The sequence below is a fragment of the Oryctolagus cuniculus genome, chromosome 1, assembly GCF_964237555.1.
Source record: "Oryctolagus cuniculus chromosome 1, mOryCun1.1, whole genome shotgun sequence".
Classification (NCBI taxonomy): domain Eukaryota; kingdom Metazoa; phylum Chordata; class Mammalia; order Lagomorpha; family Leporidae; genus Oryctolagus; species Oryctolagus cuniculus.
The window spans coordinates 66,527,271-66,548,763 of NC_091432.1; the positions used below are offsets into that span (position 1 = coordinate 66,527,271).

Genomic DNA, 21,493 nt, shown 5'->3' on the forward strand with positions numbered 1-21,493 from the left:
CTGAAGAAGGGCCTTTCAGGAGGAAATTAAGGGTGGATAAGGTTTTGAAGTTGGGGCTTTGATCAGAAAGGACGTGCGTCCTTAAGAGAAGGAGATCACACAGAAAAGACCACGGAGGGTAGCTGTTGTCAGACCAGAAGAGAGACCTCACTAGAAACCAGCGTTAGAGTTTAGAGCTTCCTGAACTGAGAGAACAGTCTGGTGTGGTGTTATGGCAGCTCACAGGCTAATACACCCGCCTCCCTGGCCAACCCCTAGCAGTACACAGCCTGCCAGTGTTGCAATTCCCCCTTTAGCTTGATCTTGGGCCTTAACTGCACGGTCACGGTCAGAGAGGTGTGTTGCATGAATAAAAGTAGGTGTACAGGGGAGCAAGCTGTACCTCCTGATCCCCGAGCCACTGCTAAGCAGTTTTGTCTATTCTTGGGAGACCCAGAACTGTCTTCTGGGAGCCCACTGGCATTCTACCCTTGGCTGAGCCAGGGCCCAGCTTAAGGTGGTCAGTAAGCAGCCAGTTTTGAGTCCAGACTTGCTTGCCATCTTATAAATTGTCAGGTGTGTGGGGCATTTTGGTACCTTTAGTATGAGAGTTACCTCACTACATGCCCACCAGCTGAGTTTGGGTAAAAAGACTTCAGGGACTGCACTGCAACGTGAGGGGTTGCCAAGCTGAGACACCTTGCCACAGGGAAGTCCAGCAGACTGGATGACTGCAGATTTGAGAAGTCTTCCCTGTGTTAGGGTTCTGTCTGTCCCTGGCTGGCATAGAACTTCACCTACATGTATTTCAGCTTTCATCGTGTGTTAGTTAAATGGGAATGTAGGTGTGCAGTGAGAATTGAAGGTGCAGGGACTAACGTGGGAAGTGTTTGAATGGTACTAGACTCGCTTGGCTCTTGGGGTCTCCCGCTTTGCCTGGAGGCACCTCTGTCTTCCGCAGCTGGCTCTTCTGCTTCCAGTGCTGGGCTTTGGAGAGGGAGAGATTTGCTCAGCTGTAGGCCTCTTGCCTGAATATTCTGTGTCTATCCCTTTCTAATTCTTTTTATCTGTGTATATACTTATGCATTTATAAGTCACAGTTACAGAGAGGGAGAGACATCTTGAATCCCCTGGTTCACTCCCCAAACTGCCACAACACCTGGGGCTGGGCCAGGCTGAAGCCAGGAGCTTCATCCATGTCTCCCACATGGGGGGGCAGGGGCCCAAACACTTGGGCCATCTGCTGCTGCATTCCCAAGCACATTAACAGGGAGCTGGATTGAAAGTGGACCAGTCAGTACAGAAACGTGCCCATAAAGGATGCCTGTGCTATAGATGGCGGCTTAACCTCCTGCACTACAGCACATTCTAAGAAGGGTTTGTAAAACAGGGCAAGAAGATTGAGTGCAGATGAGGTACATTCTGTCTGAGGACTCCTGTGGCCTCTCCCTGCACCCTGTGCTCAGCCTGCTCCACCCTGAACCTAAAGTAATCGGATGCTCCTCTGCACAAGGGCCGGGAGTTCTGGCTAGAGGAGGAACAAAGCTGAGCTCAGGCTTACGGGAAAGCTTCAGGCCGTTGTTTTCTCTCTTGGGGTTCACATATTTTAAAAGGTCTAATAACCAAACAAAAACAACATGTGTTTTTGTACTTTTATTTTGGCTTCTGAAGATCACCCCGGGCCTGGGCTGTGGTGTATCAGGTAAAGCCACTGCCTGCAGTGCCAGCATCCCATATGGGTGCCGGTTTTCATCTTTGTTGCTCTACTTCCCTTTCCAGCTCTCTGCTATAGTCTGGGAAAGCAGTAGAAGATGGCCCCTGCACCCACATGGGAGACCTGGAAGAAGCTCCAGGCTCCTGGCTTTGGATTGGCCCAGCTCCTGCTGTTGTGGCCATTTGGGGAGTGAAGACACCTCTCTGCCTCTCAAATAAATAATACATATTCACATACATGGTAAAAACTGCAGAGTACATAAAGTGTCAGCCCCCTTCCCACTGTTTGCGCCCTTCCTTTCCACCTGCAGGCGGCACTCTGGTTGTGTGACTGGTGTATTCCAGAGTAAGTGTGTACTGTGACCTTCCAGTGCTACTTGAGTCCAGTTCTGCGATACTTGGCAGCAGTCTGAATGTAGTTTGTTCAGAAGTCATTTTTAAAAGTTCAGGCCTGCTCTTGGTAACCTAACCACAACGGGATTTCAGAAGACTAGCAATGGGCCACTAGAGACCTGAGCTGGGTTTTGACAGCAAATTAGGTATTCTATCTGTGAGCAAAGGGAAAAACGGGCTGCCACGAAGTAGCATAGAGCTTTGTTTTAAGGATCCAAGGTAACTCAGAATCCACTGAGAAATCAGGAAAACTCAGTTCCGAAATGGAGTCCAGGGAAGCTGGCACCAGAAAGCACAGTCAAGGTCATGGCTGAAAACCACTGTGGCTTAGGATGACATCACCGGGCTTCAGGGATGCATTTTTTTGTCCTGGTTGTGTGTATGTGTGTGTCACTGTAAGATTCCAAGTTGCAGGTGTGAACATCTGATCGACGGTGCTTGTGGTCTGGCCCAGCTGCTGAGGCTGGGGAGCGTGTGGGCCTCCCTTTCAGCTTCCACAGTGGAGGTGTGACACAGTCAAGTGTCCTGGCTCAAACAGTCCCTCTGCCCCCAGCAGGCAACATGTTGGTGCTGCTGGGAAGTCCTGCTGCAGCCTTTTATGGACATGTCACCAAGAGGTTACCGACAGGCTCCGAAGGTTAGGTTCTGATTGCTAGGAGTCTTGGCAGCTGGTGACAAGCTGGCAACCACTTGCTCATCAGGCTAGGAGAGAGCATCCCTTAGACATGTGAGGCGTAGGATACACCCAGAGGGCAGGTGAGAGGTTAGGGCCTGAAAGAGACAGCAGCCTCTGCTTGGAGAGCCAGGAGGTGCACAGAAACAGGTGAGGGCAGCCAAGCCTCTGCTTTGTGAAGCTGAGGACCCCAAGGTGACGTGTAATAGCCTGTGAGCCTGCTCCCCCGGCTGTGACGTGCACCCGTGAGGGTAGTAGGTCTGAGTGATTCCAGCCACAGCCCCAGCTTGCCCCCTCCATCAGTCCTGCACGCTGTGCTGGAAATTAGGTGCAGACTATGAGGATGTGAGAGCTGCCGTGGTGGCGGGAGCCTTTCTCCGCAGAGCCCTCTGCTGAGGAGACAAAGGCGTCTTGGGGAGACGCTGGGCTTCACAGTCAGAGCCCTGGTCACATCACCTGTACTTCCATTTGGTCATCGGCACAGGGAGTCCTTTGCATAGCACCTGACCTGTGGCAGGTGCTCAGTGTGCTAGCTGTTGGTACTGCTACTTGGATATCATTAGTAGCTGACTTCATGATGCTGGATTCTCTCCATCCTAAATGGAAGGGCCTGACCATGGGGGCTGTGGTTTCTTCTGGGAGATGGGAGTGGCTGGGCAGGGGTCAGGAGCTCCAGACTGGTGCTGATGAATTTAGTCTTTTACTGCGCCCTATCCTGTTTCCCATCCAGTAATTGTCTCTGTGTGCTGCTGCTATTGTGTGTAAGGGTGCTGTTGTGTTTCCAAGGGGGCCTGCTAGCATCAGAGCAGGAGAGCATTCAGCTATGGAGAGTGAACGTTTTCAGCCTCAGGAATGGCTTTCCTCTGTCGTCTTACCCAGGGGCATTTTTAAAATATATTTATTTTATTTAATGAACATAAATTTCCAAAGTACAGCTTATGGATTACAATAGCTCCCCCTCCCCCCCATAACTTCCCTCTCACCCAACCAGGGGCATTTTGATATTGTTTTGTCTCCCAGACCATTCTCATTAATCAAAGCTACAATTATAAGCAGCACAGCCATGGCAAGATGATCATTGGTACGTGCCTGAGCCTGCTGTAAACATCTCATTTAATCTTCTCAATGTCCCTGTGACTGACAGGATCTATTACCCACCTTGTTTTACATGAGTTTAACCCATGCAGTACATCTTGGGGAGTGGTGTGGTTTCTCTTAGGCTTTGGGAAATGCCACACTCTCAATTCCCACTCTATTTAAGAACAAGTAGCCTGAGACCCTAGGTTGGAAGTGATGGACCAAAGTCCATCATTTTTACCAATAAGAAGATGTCACCCCAGTACCTCGGAAATTCAGAAGAAACCGGCCTCTGTTGCCCAGTTCTGTTAGATAGCTCTGCCAGGCCAGGTGCGGCTGGATTCATCCTCCCCGGACGACCAGACCACAGCCTGTGCCCCGCAGCCCTTTGTGTGGAGCCAGAAGAGCTGCACCTTTGGACTGATAGCCTAGAGGGCAGAGCACCCCCGGCCTGTAGTCAGGGTTGCTTCTTCCTTTGTGAGGGAGGGGAGGGAGAGTGTGGGGCAGCCGTAGGACCACCTTCCGTCCAGAGGGGACTGTGGGATTGGTATCTTATTTTTTAAGATTTACTTATTTGACAGAGTTACACAGAGAGAGGAGAGGCAGAGAGAGAGAGAGAGAGAGAGATCGTCTTCCATTCAAGGGTTCACTCCCCAACTGGCCGCAACTGCCAGAGCTGCGGTGATCTGAAGCCAGGAGATTCCTCCAGGTCTCCCACATGGGTGCAGGGGCCCAAACACTTGGGCCATCTTCTGCTTTCCCAGGTCATAGCAGAGAGCTGGATAAGAAGTGGAGCAGTGTCGGGGTCTCAAGTCCTAGGCTGGCCCCTGACCAGCAGGGGCTACTACAGACACTCCCCAACAAGGCGAACGGGAAGGGTAATGTCGACGGGTGATGAACACACCACAAGCACCTGTGAGTCCTGTCGAAGCAGGAACAGCTTTATTGAGGAAGTGTACAGGCTTATAAAGCTTACGAAGGACATGCACAGTAGGGGAGCCAATCCGAGAAAAGGTCATGCAGGCACGGGTGAACCACACACAGGGGCACCTTAAGTAAAGTATAGGGATCACGCACTGACAACGTGTCCTGAACTAAAGCAGACCTATCCCTGCTGGTGGTCTGATCTTACATAGCTTAACTGCGGCAGCCACAGCCACGCCCCTCAAACATCCACCAGGCGCCATATTGTAATGGAGATTTTAGGCAATGCCCAACAGAGCAACTGTGACTCTAACCGGTGACCATAGGGGATATTGGTGCTTCAGGCCAGGGCGTTAACCTGCTGAGCCACAGAATGGAGCCTGGAATTGATATCTTTTGCTTACTGGTTTCTACCTTCAACAAGCCGAGAAAGTGAATCCTCACCAAAGATTTATTTTATTTATTTGAAAGACAGAATTACAGAGAGAGGTGGAGATAGAGAGGTCTTCCATTGGTTGGTTCACTCCCCAGATGGCCGCAACGGCTGGAGCTGCTACAAACTGGAGCCAGGAGCTAGGAGCTTCTTCCAGGTCTCCCATGGGTGCAGGAGCCCAAGGACTTGGGCCATCTTCTACTGCTATCCCAGGCCATAGCAGAGAGCTGGATGGGAAGAAGAGCAGCCGGGACTAGAACCGGTGCCCATGTGTCTCTCTCTCTCTCTCTCTCTCCCTCTCCATGTAACTCTTTCAAATAAATAAATAGATCTTTAATTAAAAAAAAAAAAAAAAAAAAGTTGGGGTCAGCGGTCTGGTGCAGTGGGTTAAAGCCCTGGCCTGTAGCACCTGCATCCCATATGGGTGCTGGTTCTAGTCCCGGCTGCTCCACTTCTGATCCAGCTTTCTGCTAAGGCCTGGGAAAACAGTAGGAGATGGCCCAAGTCCTTGGGCCCCTGCACCCACGTGGAAGACCTGGAAGAAGCTCCTGGCTCCTGGCTTTGGATGAGCGCAGCTCTGGCCATTGCAGCCATCTAGGGAGTGAACCAGTGGATGGAAAACCTCACTGTCTCTACCTTTCTCTGTAACTCTGTCTTTCAAATAAATAAAATACATCTTTATAAAAAAAAGTATTCAAAAATATTCAACAAGTATTAACTGCATAGCTTTGAATGTACTAGAAACAATTGGAGCGGCCTTTCAGATGGGTGAATTTTAGACACCATAAAGGTGAAAGGATATTGCCATGCCACCTTTCAGCAAAATGGGATGATAGGGGCTTTTGTCAGAGAAGACTGATGAACTCCTTACTGAATGGCTTTGGAAATACACAGATGCCCCAGACAGTCCCTGGAGAGGCACACTCTTTCAATTCCATTCCCCTCCTGAGAGTAGCCTAAAACCCTAGGTTGGAAGTGACCAAAGTTGGGGTGACAGTTTCCTGGTGTAAGGTGGCTGACCTGGGAAAGACTTTGCCCACATGACTAGCTTTGCTGCCATCCTAAGAGCCTAATGAGGTGCTGTGAGTGTCCTCTGTCTGATTTCTTCTTAGTAGAGGCAGAAAAGGAAGAAACCAGGTTGTTGGCCAGTGTTTGCAGCCTTCTGGAAGATGGTACAGCACTGTGGAAATGCAGAAAGGACTGTGTGACGGGTACACCGTCATTCCTCCATCTGCTTATTCTCGGAATCTGTCTAGCAGAGCTGAGAATAACTGGTGAGTAATAGGAAGTAATTTTTAGGGTGATGAGATAGCAAAGTGTTTGAAGATGCAGTAGGAAAAGTAAGCCCATCAAGTCCTCAGAGTGTTTTAAATGTACGAGTGTGCAGTGGGGCTGGTGCTGTGGCGTAGCGGGTAAAGCCTGTAGTGCTGGTATCTCCATATGGGCCCCAGTGGCTGCTCCATTTCCAGTCCAGCTCTCCGCTATGGCTTGGGAAGGCAGTAGAAGATGGCCCAAGTGCTTGGACCTCTGCATCCACATGGGAGACCCAGAAGAAGCTCCTGGCTTCTGGCTTCAGATCCACCCAGCTCCAACCATCTAAGGAACAAACCAGTGGATGGAAGACCTCTGCCTTTCAAATAAATAAATCTTTTTTTTTTTTTATTTGAAAAAGTTAGAGAGAGAGAGAGGTCTTTGATCTGCTGGTTCACTCCCCAATTGGCCACAACGGCTGGAGCTGAGCTGATCTCCATGAAGCCAGGAGCTTTTTCTGGGTCTCCAACATGGGTGCAGGGGCCCAAGGACTTGGGCCATCTTCTACTGCTTTCCCAGGCCATAGCAGAGAGGTGGATCAGAAGTGGAACAGCCGGGACTGGAACCAGCGCCCATATGGGATACTGGCACTGCATGCAGCGGCTTTGCTCACTACGCCATAGCACTGGCCCTTTTTTTTTTTTTCAAAGTGCTAGGAATGACCCCATGTGGCAACCTCAAGATAGGATGAATTTGTCTGTTTTTTTTTTTTTTTTATGTTTTATTTTTTTTCTTTCTTTCTTTTTTTTTTTTTTTTTTGACAGGCAGAGTTAGTGAGAGAGAGAGAGACAGAGAGAAAGGTCTTCCTTCCTTTGGTTCACTCCCCAAGTGGTTGCTACGGCTGGTGCGCTGCCCCGATCCGAAGCCAGGAGCCAGGCGCTTCCTCCTGGTCTCCCATGTGGGTGCAGGGCCCAAGCACTTGGGCCATCCTTCACTGCCCTTCAGGGCCACAGCAGAGAGCTGGACTGGAAGAGGAGCAACTGGGACTAGAACCCGGAGTACCAGCACCACAGGTGGAGGATTAGCCTAGTGAGCCGTGGCGCCAGCTTTCAGTCTGTTTTAAGTAAATTGTGTTATCCTTTGGAAGACGACTAAAAAATAGAATGTAAAATACCAGTCCTCACAGCTAGAACTGCTCAGAGAAACCTAAAAGCTCACTCAAGGTCCAGTGGCATCTACTGTTTCACACAGCCTGAGACAAGCCTTTCTGCTCTCATGGGGAGACATGGTGGGCCTGCGTGGCTGAGGGGTTAGTGCTTACAACTTGTGGCCTGGGTAGCTGCCCCTCCCTACAGGAGGCTGCCCTGCGGGGTCTGAAATGCAGTGGTCCCTCTGCTTACATAGACACTCTTAACAGCAGTCCTGGGAGATGAGAACACGTGGATGTCACCTTTGCTTGTTTTCCTGTGATCCTCACTCATCAAGGACATGATCCATGTCTCCCTGCATCTCATAGCAGGCTGGGATTTCCCAGGGTGGGCATGACATCAGCCCTGTGCTGCTACATGCACCATGCTGTGTCAGGTTAGTGGAGCCTTAGACAGGCTGTGTAGTGGAGTGGACTTTGGAGAGCACTAGACCCGGGCTGGAATCCTGGCTATGCTGCCCCTCCCCAGCTCAGTAACTTTAGGCACCTCCCTGTGCGGCCCTTTAGTCTCCATTTCCTCATTTGTGTGGGGAAAGCAGCAGCCAGAGTCCCAACAGACAGAAAGATTCCCCAGGGCACTGTAAGCACCTGGTGTGGCTGCAGCAACACGAAGCTGCTGGGTAGGTTGGGGTGGGCTCCAAGGAGGAGAGGTGGGGAACAAAGGCACCGGAGACAGATTCTGTGAGGCTGAGCATGGAGGAGCCAGCCAGGCCCATCTGTGGGCTCTCCTTCATTTGCACATGGATTGCCTTTTGAAGAGGAGTTATCATCTGCTCCTCCCATCTTCGTCCCTTGCACAGGGTCAGCCCCACAACCCTCCCCGTCTCACAAAGCCCCAGGGCCTGGTCTGCAGGGTCTCTCCAGCTGGGGCTGGCCCATCACAGCCTGGCACAAAGGCCCGGGTCCCAGCTGAGCTCCAACCACCTGATTATCCCAGATTAGGGATGCTCTGGCCATCTGGACACAGCTGATAATGGCAGCAGGGGGAGGGGAGTGGCCTGGATGCCCTGCCCAGGGTAACGCCTCTGTCAAACGAAAGGCGGCTCCATATTGCTTGTCTACCCAGGCCACAAGTAGGAGCAAGTTTCTTTGTGGGGACATGGGCGTCTCACCGAGACACTTCCGTGTGCCCATGTCCTTTCCTGCACTATGCCTGGGCTCACCTGATAGCCCGAGCCTGGAGTAGTCCACTCTTTCCTTCTGCCCTTTATCTGCTGCCTCTTTTCTGTCACCCAGCATAAGGCAGGCCTTCATGTGTGACAGCTCAGGTCTCCCCTGACATACCTAAAGGTTGTCCCTTAAGGCAGGAAAGGTGTCAGCTTCATTGCTGTGCCTGCGGTGCACCCAGAACAAGACCCACCACTGAATACATGAAATCAGAGCCAGGTGGCTGGGTTCTCGGAGGCCTGTGGCTCTGGCAGCCTACACCCCGGGGCCTGCAGTTTGCTGTGAGCCTCAACTCCATGGCTGCTCAGGGTCCACCAGTTTGTTGTTGTGCTGCTTCAGCTTCTTCCATGGGGAGGGGGTCCCACCTTGGCCTGGCTTCTAGCAGGGGGCCTGGTTGGAATCCCAGAGTGAACCTGAGTTCGCATGTCAGCCTTCCGCAGTGCTGTGCGGCGCTGTCATTTCTGGCCCTTGTGTTTGCTCGTTTCTAAGCCTGTGCCTCTGTCTAGTTTTCTGGTTTAAGCCTATCTGTCATTGCCAGGTGTTTGAATTGGAGAGGACAGTTGAGAAAGAGACTGTCTTGACCAGACCAGCAGCGAATGTGGGCGGTTCTTGTCACTGTTGTAAGGCAGGTCCTCATCTGTAGAACACAGAGGAACGAGCTCATGGCAAGGGAAACAAAAAGGGCCGACCCTCCCAAAACCCACACAGTGGTTATCTCTGCGAAGAGAGGGGAAGAGATGGGTGCGGAAGATGGGACCACGGAGGCATCTGTTACTACTGATTTCTTAACCTAGCTGGAAGGAGCAAAGATATTCATTCTTGAGCTGTTTCTTTCTCTTTCTGCCTAAACAGTGTTCCTGTTAAAGCCCTCTGCCATGCTGTTACTGCAGTAGCACACCAGGTGAAGTGAAGGGCGTCCCTCAGACTGAATGCTGGTGCTCGCCCTCCGAGATTCACCTGCTGGAACCTCACGCCCAGTGTGACAGTATGAAGAGGTGGGGCCCTGAGGGAAGTGAGGGTGAAGTGGTGCCCTTAGAAATGAGGTTGAAGGGTGCTGCCCTGGCCCCTCCCACCAGGTGGGGCCACAGGGAGAAAGCAGCACCTGGGGTGCAGAGAGCCCTCACCGGATGACAGATCTGCAGGCGCCTTCATATCAGACGTCCCAAGAAGCTTCTAGGACTGGGAAGTAAATTCCTGTCTGCTGCAGCAGCCCAGACAGATGGAGACAGGAAGTGCCTTGTACGGAGCAAAAACAGGCAGCAGAGCTTGGGGCTGCTTTTCCAGGCAGAACCGGTTCAAGCTAGAACACAGACTAAACCTTTGAGCGAGGTTTTATTTCTACAAAAAAGGGCACTAAGGGGCTATTTACAGGGCAGTGTCGGGAGGGGCGCAGAGTGGTGCTGCCTCTCTACCTCCCGGCTTGGGCTGTCCCGGCCTGAGTCACCTGCTCAGGCTCTGGACGATGGTGACACAGCCGTGGGAACTGGTGCAGCGCTGCAGGGCTGGCTGGGCCTCCACCTGTCCACTGCTGGGGTCAAAGGTGAAGACTCTGTCGGTGCTTTCCCCGCGATCATCCCGTCCGCCAAGGATGTGGACCTTCCCGTCACACACAGTCAGGCCACAGCTCTCCTGGGGGACAAACAAAGTCCAAACTCAGTCCCAAACCTGGGGCTCCTCCTGTCCCTCCCTGGCCAGGCCAGGTAAGAGAACCTTGATCTGCAGACTGTGAAACAGGCAGCCTGGCTGGCACAGGGGCAGGAGGCAGGACAGAACAGTTCAAGGTGTGGCTGGACCCTTCCTCAGTGAATGGCCTGAGCCCTGTCCCTTGACCTCTCTGTGTCTTGGGCTCGTCACGTGGGAGGTGAGAAGAATGGCAGTACCTTCTTCACAGGATGCCCTCCCCACTCGACGGGGTCTCACATTCTGCTGGTGCCTGAATTCCCAGAGCACACTAACAGTAGTCACCACCAGCAGCCCGGCTCTTGGACTTAGAGAAGCCAGAGGTGCCAGGCCTTACGATCACTGCAGGTCAGGGCTGGCAGGGACCCCGGTCCTTCCACGCCAGTATGCAGCCTCTCTCAAGTTTTGGGGGACAGGGACTGAAGGTGGAGGAGTTTCCAGGATGTGGGCCTCCCCTCTCTCATACCCGCTGGAGCAGGAGAATGGAGCAGCTCCATGCCTCCCCCCCCCCCCCCCCCACCGCAACATGCAGAGTAGGCTACCAGCTGGTAGCCTTAGGGCAGTGGAGAACTCAGGATCATGGAAACGAGACCCCCCTCCCCAGTCCAGCTGACAGCACTGGGACCAGGTTTCTCGGCTCTGCCCCAACATGGCCTAAGGTGGCCATGGGCCAACCTCCTTGAGGCTTTCTCCTAATCTGTGAAATGCTAGGGTGATGATCATTGTGAGGACAAAGTTAGAGAACCCTGTAAAAGCACCCAGCAGGGAGTCGTGTGACTGGCTGTGAGCCCAGGGCTTTGGGAGTGGGTTCACTCTCCTGAACGGGGCCTGTATCCCCAGAGCTTCCACTTACCACGGGGCTGGGGAGAGCTGCAGCCTCTCCCCAGGCATCGGTGCCAGGGTTGTAGGCGAAGATTTTGCTCATGAGGCCGCCCACCACATAGATGGTATCCTCCAGGGACACGGCGGCGAGGCACCGCTGTGAGAAAGGCGCTGGTGACCGCAGGCTCCACCGGTCCTCTCTGAGGTCAAAGCACTGCACCTGAGGAGTGGGGTGGGTGGCAGCAGTGAAGCCTCTGTCCCCACTACCTACTCCCTGCCCTTGTCCCCGGGACACCCATTCAGTACCACACCTGCCAGCGTCTGCCAGGCCTGAGCTGGGCTGAAGGGCAGAGGAGGTCCCGAGTGCTCTCTACACTTCTGTGCTCTGTCCCCCTCCCCCAGCCTCCCTTTGTGGGAAGCTCAGTGCCCCACCCTGGAAGCTTTCTCTGGGCTCTCCCTTCCTGCCCTCCCCACTGCAGGGCTGGTCTCGCCTTTGATGGGGAACAGTATGAGCTCATCCCAGCAGGCAGGGAGGGATACGTGTCCCAGGAGGTGGAGGGATTGCATGCATGGGTGCATGCAGGGTCCTCGCAGCAGCCCCACGGAGGTGCGTTCCTGGCTGTACACACGGTCAACCCTCCTCGGTGGTCCCGGTGCACTGAGGCTGTGACAAGGTGCCAGCTGCAGTATCTCGCAGCCCACTAACTCTGGCTGTCCACGGGGCTCAGGCCCCTGGGTGTTTTTGATGCCCAAGTAATTTGAGGATGCATAATTGTACCTAGCTGCCAACCCCCTTTGCCGCGTTCGTTTCCCTGTTTCCTAGCAGTCATAAACAAAACAGTGCTGATGGCATTTCCCCACCCCCTCATCTGGCTGCAGGCAGGACTGCTGGAGAATGGGGTCAGGGAATGAGGAGGGGGAGGGAGCCCGACTGGGGAAAGAGTCTGATCCCAGGATAACAGGCCTGGGAGGCCACAGTGGGAGGTGGTGGGGGTGAGGATGACCCAGAAAGCCTCAGTATCCAGCAGTGGAGAATGAGACGAGTAGACTGTGGTGGAGCCAGCCAGTGGACTGTCCTGCATACGTTGTCAGCCAGGGCTATGAAGTGCTAGGCACATGCAGTGTGCTCATTCGTTAATCCTCACTTCATTGTCTACATCCAGGAAACCCACAGGGCACCAGCCAGGATATCTGAATCCAGGTGTGCTGCTGAGCTACCGTTTGTAACTGTGGGCTTATTTTCCAGAATTTATTTCCTTGCCTAAAACATGGGGCAACTCCAGGGCTACTGATGGGGTTAAGTGAGGGAAGGAACAAGGAACTCGCCCAGCTCTGAACCTGGCACATGGCACTACCTGGCACATGGCAGGTGCAGACTTGCTGCCGTCTCTAAGCCTTCTGTGCACCTCCAGGCCAGTGCCCACCTTGTCTGTGTTCACGCCGTCCTGCCCGGCGCCCCCGATCACGTAGAGTTGGCCCGCGCAGGGCGCCACTGCCGCAGAGCTCACGGCCTCTGGGAGGGGCGCAGCGGCTGCCCAGGTGTTGGAGAAGGGGTCATAGCGCTCTACACTGCGCAGGCGCTGCAGGCCGTCGAAGCCGCCCACCGCAAACAGCTGTGAGTGGGGACACCCGCGGGGGCACAGAGGTCAGGTCTTCAGTCTGATTGTAGAAACTGTGCCCACCCCAGCTCTGGGACCAAACCAAGCCTGCAGGGGGCATCTCAGCGCTGCCACCACCTCCTTGAGCCAGTTCCTCTGGTTGACCACAGATAAGGAGACCTTTCTCTGCGATAAGCACTGAATGCAGATTAGATCCATAAAACACCTGGTGCCACGCTACTTGGTAATAGCAGGTAGTTTATTAAGGGTTTGTCTGTTTAATAAATCCTAAGAAGCACTTTATTTGCAGTTATGAGTTTTTGATGCAGTTTGCAAATTAGAGATTTTTTTGTCTTAAGTGGCAGAGTCAAGATTCAAACCCAGACCATCTGGCCCCAGAGCTCACACCCTGGACAATGAGGCTGTACTGTCACAGTAATTGCTATTACTACCTGTGACCTTGGGAAAGTCCCTTTTCCTTTTGGGGCCCTGGAACCCTTCTTACAAAGAGGTGGCCTTAGAGGGACTTCCCCAGGGCACGCACAGATCTGTTCTGGGGCAGTGGCTGCACGTCCCTACCTGCCCCTGCACGACCGCCATCTTGTGCCTCCACCTGCCCTTGTGCAGCGAGGCTACCTTGATCCAGGTGTGCAGATGGGAGCTAAACATCCACACATCACGGCTGTTGATGTGGCCTCCTAGGGTGAGAGAAGCAGCTGTAGCCCCAGGGCCCTCTTCATGTTGCCAGCACCCCCAAAGAGGAGGGCTGGGTTAGGGCTCAGGGGAGAGGCCTGACAGTTTCAGCAAGAAGTTGCTGCTCGTGGCTGGTGCCTGCACTGGCCGGCCAGGCCCCGTGCACAGGGAAGCAGGGATGAGGGCACTGCGCTAAAGCTGGAAGTACAAAGGGTACCGTGGCAGGCTGCAGGAGTGTGCTGGGGACCCAGGGAGGCAGAGCTGCCTGCACAGGTGGGTGGAGGTGGGGATGGGTGTGCAGGGTGGCCGGGTGATGTTCCTCTGTGCGGTGCTGGCGTCATCCCCCCAGTCTCCATACGGGAAAGTCACATGAGGCTCAGCAGTCAGGACAGACAGCTGAAGACCACAAGGCCTTTGGGGAGGAATGACCAGAGCTTTGGGCCCCGCCCTATGGGCTTAGACACTGGGGTGCAGGCTTAGACTCTCCCTAGGCATGCTGGGACAATGCTGATGGCACCACTCAGCCTGAGCCCCGACCCAGTGAGGAGCAGCCTCTCCTTCCTGTGTCAGGCCTCTGCCCTCTAGAGTCCTCACCCAGTGCTCACCACCGCCTGTCCAGAGCACAGTGCACCAGCCTGGGGGATGGCCTTCCTGGTGGCATTCAGCAGAGGCTGTGTCCCTCAGAGGCCACCACGGGCTAACGGGTGGTGTGGCTGGTCTCGGAGGCCTCCCCCACGTATTCTCCTGTTCCTCACCCTTCGCAGGCACCCACCGCTCACTGCAACCTCAAGTACAGCCTTCCCAGACCTCGAATCATGCCCCCATCCCCCAAAGAGACTTGCCTTCTCCCTAGAGCCCTGGGGCTGGGGTTCCTTCCTGCACACACCCGCCCTCCTACCTTTACCTAAGCTGCTCCCTCCACCTTTCAGGGTCGAGCCCTTCCACAAAGTCGGGCCAGGTTCCCTGATCATCTGGGGACCCCGAGAGCCTCATGGGAAAGCTAGGTCCGTCTCCCCTCCAGGGGAGCAAGCACTGTGTTTTAATTCTCCAAGTTTCTAGGGCCTGAATCTCAGGGAGGGCAGGCTCTGTTCTCCCACCTGTAGAATGTAGAATCACATAACGGGGTTGTCATGGGGACTAAAAGGCAATGAATGGGAGCTGCTCAGCCTGAGGTCCGGCAGGCTGTAGGCTGGGCCAGCAGAAGTGACGGTGAACACTAAGGTGACCCGAGGTCATCACGGCTAAGAGGGAAAAGCCAGCTGCCTGCAGCCCCACCCCCTGGAGCCACGCCCTCACCTGAGACGTAGACGTCGTTGCGGAGAGCGCAGGTGGCGAACTCGGAGCGTGCATAGCCGGGCAAGCTGGGCAGCGGCGTCCAGCGCCGGCTCTCTGGGTGGTAGGCGTCAGCGAATGGCAGCTTCAAGAGACCCTTGCGGTCACAACCGCCGACGACCACGATCACTTCGGCTAGGTCCATGAATCTGGGGCGAGGATAAGCCCAGTGCCCGCTGGCCCACGCCCACCTCGCGGCCCTGCCTCACCCTCTGTGCCACCACGCTGCTCCCGCCCCAGCCCACGATGGACTCTGACACTTGCAGCCTTCCTGCGGCCGGGCAGGGGTCACTGGTTCTCACTGCATTCTGCTGAGCGCCACGTTGCAGAAAGAGCCTTCACAGAGCCCACCCTTACCCAGGACGATCGCCCGGCCGAATCCTCATGGTGATGACCCCCTTGCCAGGTGTGCCTGACTCCAGCCCGCACTTCATCGCCATAATCAACCGCTGGCGCTGCTCGCTCCCTCCCACGGCCAGCTCCTACAGCCATCGCCATTGAATCAGAGCAGCAAGTCCCTCTCCCCTCTTACTGACGCCCTCACAACCCCTGCTAGCCACTGGTTTCCTAATGCCTCGGACTGCCACCGAGCGTCTTCTGCGTCCAGGTCCTGCGCTTGGCGTGACACACAACGCCGAGACATGGCGTCCCTGTCTTCTGTCCCAGGGGGTGCCACGCCATATTCAGGGCCACCTCTTTCATTTGCCCCATGCGCCCGCCTACTTTTGTCCCTCTCTGGTCTGTGAGCTGCAGTTGTGATGGGAGGGCAGAGCGTTTCTCCATGGCTCCCGAGTGCACACAGCATCAGGATTACGGACGGATGGGTGGGCAAGAAGAATGAGCTCCCAAGACTCCCCCCGCCACCCCGGGCCGCTGACTCCTCGAGGGCAGAATTCCCAGCACCGAGAGGTGCGACCATGTGAACGGAAGGGTGATGGAGTGATGGCTGAGACAACGCCAACGGCAAAGGGCGGGGGGCAAGGGGCAGCGGCCGTACCTGCGCGGCCGGGCCCGCAGCGAGCCTGTCTCTCGGCCCAGGATGAAGCAAGTGCGGGCCTCGAGCAGCAGCGGGCGACACTCGCCGCAGGCCTGGAGCAGCTCGTCGGCCTCCACCTTCTCCACGAAGTAGGCAGGCGCCAGCAGAGGCAGGCGCACGTGCTCCAGCAGGCGCCGCAGCTGCCCGCGGCGCGCCGGCGCGTCGTGGCGCACCCAGCGCATGGCCGCCTCGAACACCGCCTCCTCGCGCGCCACGCCCAGCGCGGGGTCCGCCAGCAGCGCCGCCACCTCATCCGGCGCCAGCTCCAGGAAGTCGGCGTGGCGCGCCACCTCCGCGAAGGCCTGGCGCAGCACGCGGCCGCAGCGCTCAGCCAGCGGCGCGAGCGAGAAGGCGGCGGCCACGCGGCGCAGCGCCAGGCTGTTGTGCGCACGCAGGCGGCCCTCGAGGAAGCGCGCGCAGACGTCGCGCAGGCCCTCCACGCCCAGCCGCTCGGCCAGCGCCAGCACGTTGGCCGCCTCGTCCTCGGCGCGCAGCCGCACGCCCGCGCCGTACACGTAGTCGAGCACGACGGCCAGCGCAGCCGCCGCCCCGGCAGGCTCCGCGCCCGGCGCTTCTACGAGCACGAGGGCCAGGCCTCGCTCCGGGCGCCCGGCGGCGAACAGGCTGTGAAAGTAGGCGCTGCCCGCGCTGAGCGCGGCGCGGTGGCACGGGAAGTCGCGGCCGCCGGCACGCAGCACCACGTCGGTGAGGGTGCCGCTCCGACGGAACGCGTCGAGGGCCTGCAGCACGCGCTGCGCGTAGCAGGACGCCAGGCACGGGGCCGTGCATCCGGACGCCGACTCCTCCGGCCCGCGGGGCTCCCGCATCCTTCTGGGGAGAGAGCACAAACAGGGTCCGGAAGTCCGCCGTCCTGGGGGCTGGGGAGGGTCTTGAGACCCTGCTGGAGGCGCCCCGCGTCCACACGCATGCACGTGAGCTGCACTTCCCTCACCTGAACTTGTCGCGCCCGCCTGCCCGCCCGCCCCAGGGCCTAGCCCCCGCGGTGCCTGCCCCACGTTCTCCCTCACCTGCCCAAAGAAAGCTGCCGCAAGGTTCAGTTCTTCGCACTCGCTAAGGTTTTTCCTATCAGTATCTGCGGGGGACAGATGGCATGTGCTCAAACAGGGAGATTTGAGTAGAGTCTCCTACAGGAACGACTTACAAAAGCGTGGGCAGTATTGCGGGTCTTGAGCAGGGAGGGGGTCGGGAGAGAGAGAGAGAGAGAGAGAGAGAGAGAGAGAGAGAGAGAGAGAGAGTCAGATGTTTCGCAGGTGCTTTCTGATTGCTACTGACCACACCCTCAACAGCACAGGTTCCTGTTAGGGTAGGTGCTCAGCACCTGCGCAGGGTTGAGTGAACGTGTTAGGCAAGTGTTTAAATGAGAGGCTTTTCTGTGCTAGGCAGTGAACAAGGCAGTCATGGGTCCTGCCTTCCCGGGGCTCACAGTTTGGCAGGGGCCCCGTGGGGGAAGTACAGAATTTTAGGGGAGCTCTTAGAGGGGGCAGTAAACTCAGTTGGAGGAGAGGCAGGGCAGGCGTCCCTGGGGGAGGGATCCGATTAGCCAAGCGCAGCGAGGGAGTGGGGGGAGATGTCTGGAGCAGAGAGAGCAGCCTGTGCCAAGGCCCCGAGGGAGGGGCCCGAGCTGAGCGGCAGGCTGAGGGCAGCTGGCCTTTCCCTAGCACATTCTCTGGTTCTCCTCAAGGAGGCCCCATACAGAAACGGAATGCGGACCTGAGCAGCTCACACCTCGCGCGGCCCGTCACTGAGCCCACAGGGGTGTGGCGAGTGTGTGACTGTTAAGTGAGATGGATGACCAGTGCTAGGTGCACAAAACACACCCAGAGATTAACCCCCTTCGGTCGTTGCTGTTCAAGTGAGAGGGAGCACACGCGGTGTGCTAGTAGCTTTTGTGTATGTGAATTCGTTTGACCCTCACAACCCTGAGGAGTTTTCTCTGCCCCTCCCGTCCCCCCACCCACACCTCCTTTTTTAAAGAGTTTGTCATGAGGAGTTGCACACAGAGGGAGCCTGCCCTTCCGGGCTTTGCAGCGGGGATCAAGGCGCGGTGTGGGTGGATGCACCCTGTTGGTCACGGTTTCACTGGGGCAGCCTCTGCTCGCACCCCTCCTGGATGGGAGGCGGCTTACTCCAGGGGGCTCAGCTCTGCTCCTCGCCCCTCCCTCTTTCTGATCCCAGCTGCTCTGCTGCCCCTGGGGGCCAGATCCTGCCCGGTGGGCTACCCTAGGCAGCAGCACAAGCAGTGAGACCCCGGTGGACTCAGGAGTTCAGGTGGAGGGGCTGCACTCAGCCCACCAGGCTCCAGGCTCTGCAGGCCTGGCTGCCTCTTGCTGGGGGTGGGGTGGGATGGTGTCCCTAGGAGCAGCCAGCCAGAGGCCAGCCAGGTGAGGTCAGCAGGGTCATCAGTGCATGCTGGCCACTCCCCTCATCTGTCCTTTGCTGGTCCTAGGGACAGCTACGGTGAGCTGAGACCAGGAGGGCAGGTGTCGGTCAGTGAAGGGGAGGACCCTCCCCATGGAGATCTCCTACAGGGATGGAGGGAGGGAGTGTGCTCCCAGGAAGTGTGCCAGTGCTTTCTCAAGCATTCTGCTGCTATCCCAGGCACTGTGGACACAGCGGCACCAGGCCTGTGTTCCCCCGCGGGGATTCCCAGTGTGTGGGGATGCATGGCAGGTAAGGACTTGACGTAGGGCTCAATCCACAGCCTCCCGTTATGGCTAAGTCTAGGCACCTGCAGCCTAGCATCAGGACGTAGGCTCAGCCTGTAAAAGTTAACCAGACCATCCCACCCCCCTGTCTTAGACACACAGCCAGGACAGCCCTGCCCTGTACTTACCTGGCCACGCCCTCTCCTAGGTGCTCTGCAGCCGTTGCTCTCCCAGGGACTCCCGTCTGTGGCGGCCACACACACCCACCGGCTGCCCAGGCTCTAATGTGCCTGTGCTTGGCCCAGACTCCTGCTCCAGCTCAGCTGAGGGAGGACAAAGGGGCTGGACGCCAGGGGGGAGGGGAGAGGAGAGAAGGGGGGGAGAGGAGGACGCTGGGCTTTTGTTCCACTCTTGGGCCAGCCCCAGGAGGGAGTAAGGGAGGGAGGTGGCGGGAGTGCGGGTGGGATGGACTGTGTGTGCACAACTCTGGGAGCTGATGGGCCTGGGATGGGGTGACGCTGGGGTGTGACTGTGGTTGTGAGCATGCAGGGTGCTACTTGTGAGGGCGGGAGAGCACGGGACAGGGCGGTGTGGGGCCCTGGGGTGGATACGAATGTGACTGCCACAGTCAGCGGTTGTGGTTTCCCCACGTCTGGCGCCGTGAGGCTCCGCGCCGTGTCTGTGACCCTGCTTGCCCACTGTACTGGTGCAACTTTACATGACCCTGTGAGTGTGTGTGTGTGTGTGTGTTATGGTTCACTTCTTGTGGGGCAGGGGTGTGTGTCTGGACCCTGGGTGTCACAGTAGTTTGTGGACCCATGAACTGCGTGTGTGTGTGTGTGTGTAAGATCATTTCTGTGTGGGGTTGGTGTCTGTGTCACAGTAGCATGAGATCCATGGACTCGTGTGTGTGTGTGTGTGTGTGTGTGTGTGTGATGGTTCCTTTGTGTGGCACAGATCTGTGTGCCTGGACCCTGTATGTCACAGTAGTGTGAGGATCCATGGACCGTGTGAGTGTGAGAGATGGTTTCTTTCTGTGTGGGGCAGGAAGGATCTGTGTCTTTGGACTCTGTGTGTCACAGTAATGTGAGGACCCCTGGACCAAGTATATGTGTTGTGTGTGTGCGAGATTCGATTCTGCATGTGGCAGGGATCTTTATATCATAGTAGTGTGAAGACCCATGGACTATGTGTGTGTCTGTGTCTGTGTCTGTGTGATGGTTCCTTTCTGTGTGTGGCCAGGGTCCTTGCCTTTGGACCCTGTATGTCACAGTAGTGTGAGGATTCATGGACCAAGTGTGTGTGTGTCTGTGTGATGATACATTTCTGTGTCGGGCAGGTGTCTGTGTCTCTGTATCCTTGGGTGTCACAGTTGTGTGAGGACCCATGGATCCTGTGTGTGTGTGTGTGTGTGTGTGAGAGAGAGAGAGAGAGAGAGGGAGGGAGGGAGGGAGAGGGAGAGGGAGGGGGAGAGGGAGGGGGAGGAGAGAGAGAGAGATGGTTCCTTTCTATGTATGGCAGGAATCTGTGTCTCAGGACCCTGTCACAGTAATGTGTGGCTCCATGGTCAGTGTGTGTTTGATGGTTCATATCTGTGTGGCAGGGGTCTGTGTCTTTGAATCCTGGATTTGACAATACTGTGTGCATCCATGGATTGTGTGTGTGTGTATGCACACGCCATTGTGGTGGTTCATTTCTGTGTGGCAAGGGTCTGTGTTTTTGGACCCTGGATGAAACAGTGTGAGGACCCATGGGCTGTGTGTGTGTGTGTGTGTGTGTGTGTGTTTCTTTTTATGACAGGCACAGTGGATAGTGAGAGAGAGAGAGAGAGAGAGAGAGAGAAAGGTCTTCCTTTGCCGTTGGTTCACCCTCCAATGGCCGCCACGGACGGCGTGCTGCGGCCGGCACACTGCGCTCATTCAAAGGCAGGAGCCAGGTGCTTCTCCTGGTCTCCCATGGGGTGCAGGGCCCAAGCACTTGGGCCATCCTCCACTGCACTCCCTGGCCACAGCAGAGAGCTGGCCTGGAAGAGGGGCAACCGGGACAGAATCCGGCGCCCCGACCGGGACTAGAACCTGGTGTGCCGGCGCCGCTAGGTGGAGGATTAGCCTGTTGAGCCATGGCGCCGGCCGTGTATGTGTTTCTGATCATTTCTGTGTGGCAGGCAGGGGTCTGCTTCTGTGCACCCCAAGTCTCACAGTAGTGTGAGGACCCATGGACAGTGTGTGTGTGTCTTTGTGATGATACATTTCTGTGCAGGGCAGGTGTCTGTGTTTCTGTACTCTTGGGTGTCACAGTAGTGTGAAGGCCCGTGGTTCAGGGGTGTGTGTGTGATGATTCATTTCTGTGTGTGGCAGGGGTCTGTGTTTTTTGGACTCTGGCTGAAACAGTGTGAGGACCCATGGATCCTGTGTGTGTGTGTGTATGTGTATGATTGTTCATGTCTGTGTGTGGCAGGGGTCTGTGTCTCTGGACCCTGGGTGTCACAGTGCTGTGTGGATCCATGGTCGTGTGTGTGATGGCTCATTTCTGTGTGTGGCAGGGATCTGTGTCTTGGGCCCTGGGTATCACAGTAGTGTGAGGACCCATGGACCAAGTGTGTGTGTGTAATCTTTTTTTTTCTGTGTGTAGCAGGGGTATTTCTCTACCCTGGTTTTCACAGTAGTGTGTGCATCCATGGGTGGTGTGTGTCTTTGATGGTTCATTTCTGTGTGTGGCAGGGGTGTCTCTGGACCCTGGTGTCATAGTTTATGTGACTCCATGGACCGTCTGTGTGTGGATCTGTGTGTTTTGTGCTGGGGGGGCCCTAAGGACTAACCGTCCTGTGCGTCAAGCGGCGCAGCGATGCT

General features: G+C 56.0%; 1 protein-coding gene across 4 annotated transcripts; it reads right to left on the reverse strand.

The window, feature by feature from the left end:
- Window positions 1-10,130: 10,130 nt before the first annotated feature.
- KLHL35 (kelch like family member 35) lies at window positions 10,131-20,445 on the reverse strand. Of its 4 annotated transcripts, XM_017344657.3 has the most exons (8): window positions 18,833-20,435; window positions 17,007-17,071; window positions 15,940-16,809; window positions 14,907-15,091; window positions 13,497-13,615; window positions 12,744-12,932; window positions 11,351-11,539; window positions 10,131-10,446 (listed from the first exon to the last, which is right to left on the reverse strand). In XM_017344657.3, the coding sequence occupies exons 3-8, from the start codon at window positions 16,803-16,805 to the stop codon at window positions 10,258-10,260; spliced, it is 1,737 nt and encodes a 578-aa protein (XP_017200146.2). In that variant the 5' UTR covers window positions 16,806-16,809; window positions 17,007-17,071; window positions 18,833-20,435; the 3' UTR covers window positions 10,131-10,257. The 4 variants fall into 4 exon arrangements, with proteins under 4 accessions (XP_017200146.2, XP_069931569.1, XP_069931571.1 ...); XM_070075468.1 differs by lacking the exon at window positions 17,007-17,071; XM_070075470.1 differs by lacking the exon at window positions 18,833-20,435 and having other exon boundaries at window positions 17,007-17,180.
- Window positions 20,446-21,493: the final 1,048 nt, after the last annotated feature.

Coding starts and splice junctions, on each gene's coding strand:
- KLHL35 (XM_070075468.1), bottom strand. CDS start 16,805: ATGCGGGAGCCCCGCGGGCCGGAGGAGTCGGCGTCCGGATGCACGGCC. Junction 13,616..14,906: donor CAACGACGTCTACGTCTCAG/GTGAGGGCGTGG, acceptor CTCTCACCCTAG/GAGGCCACATCAACAGCCGT. Junction 10,447..11,350: donor CAGCTCTCCCCAGCCCCGTG/GTAAGTGGAAGC, acceptor TTTGTCCCCCAG/GAGAGCTGTGGCCTGACTGT.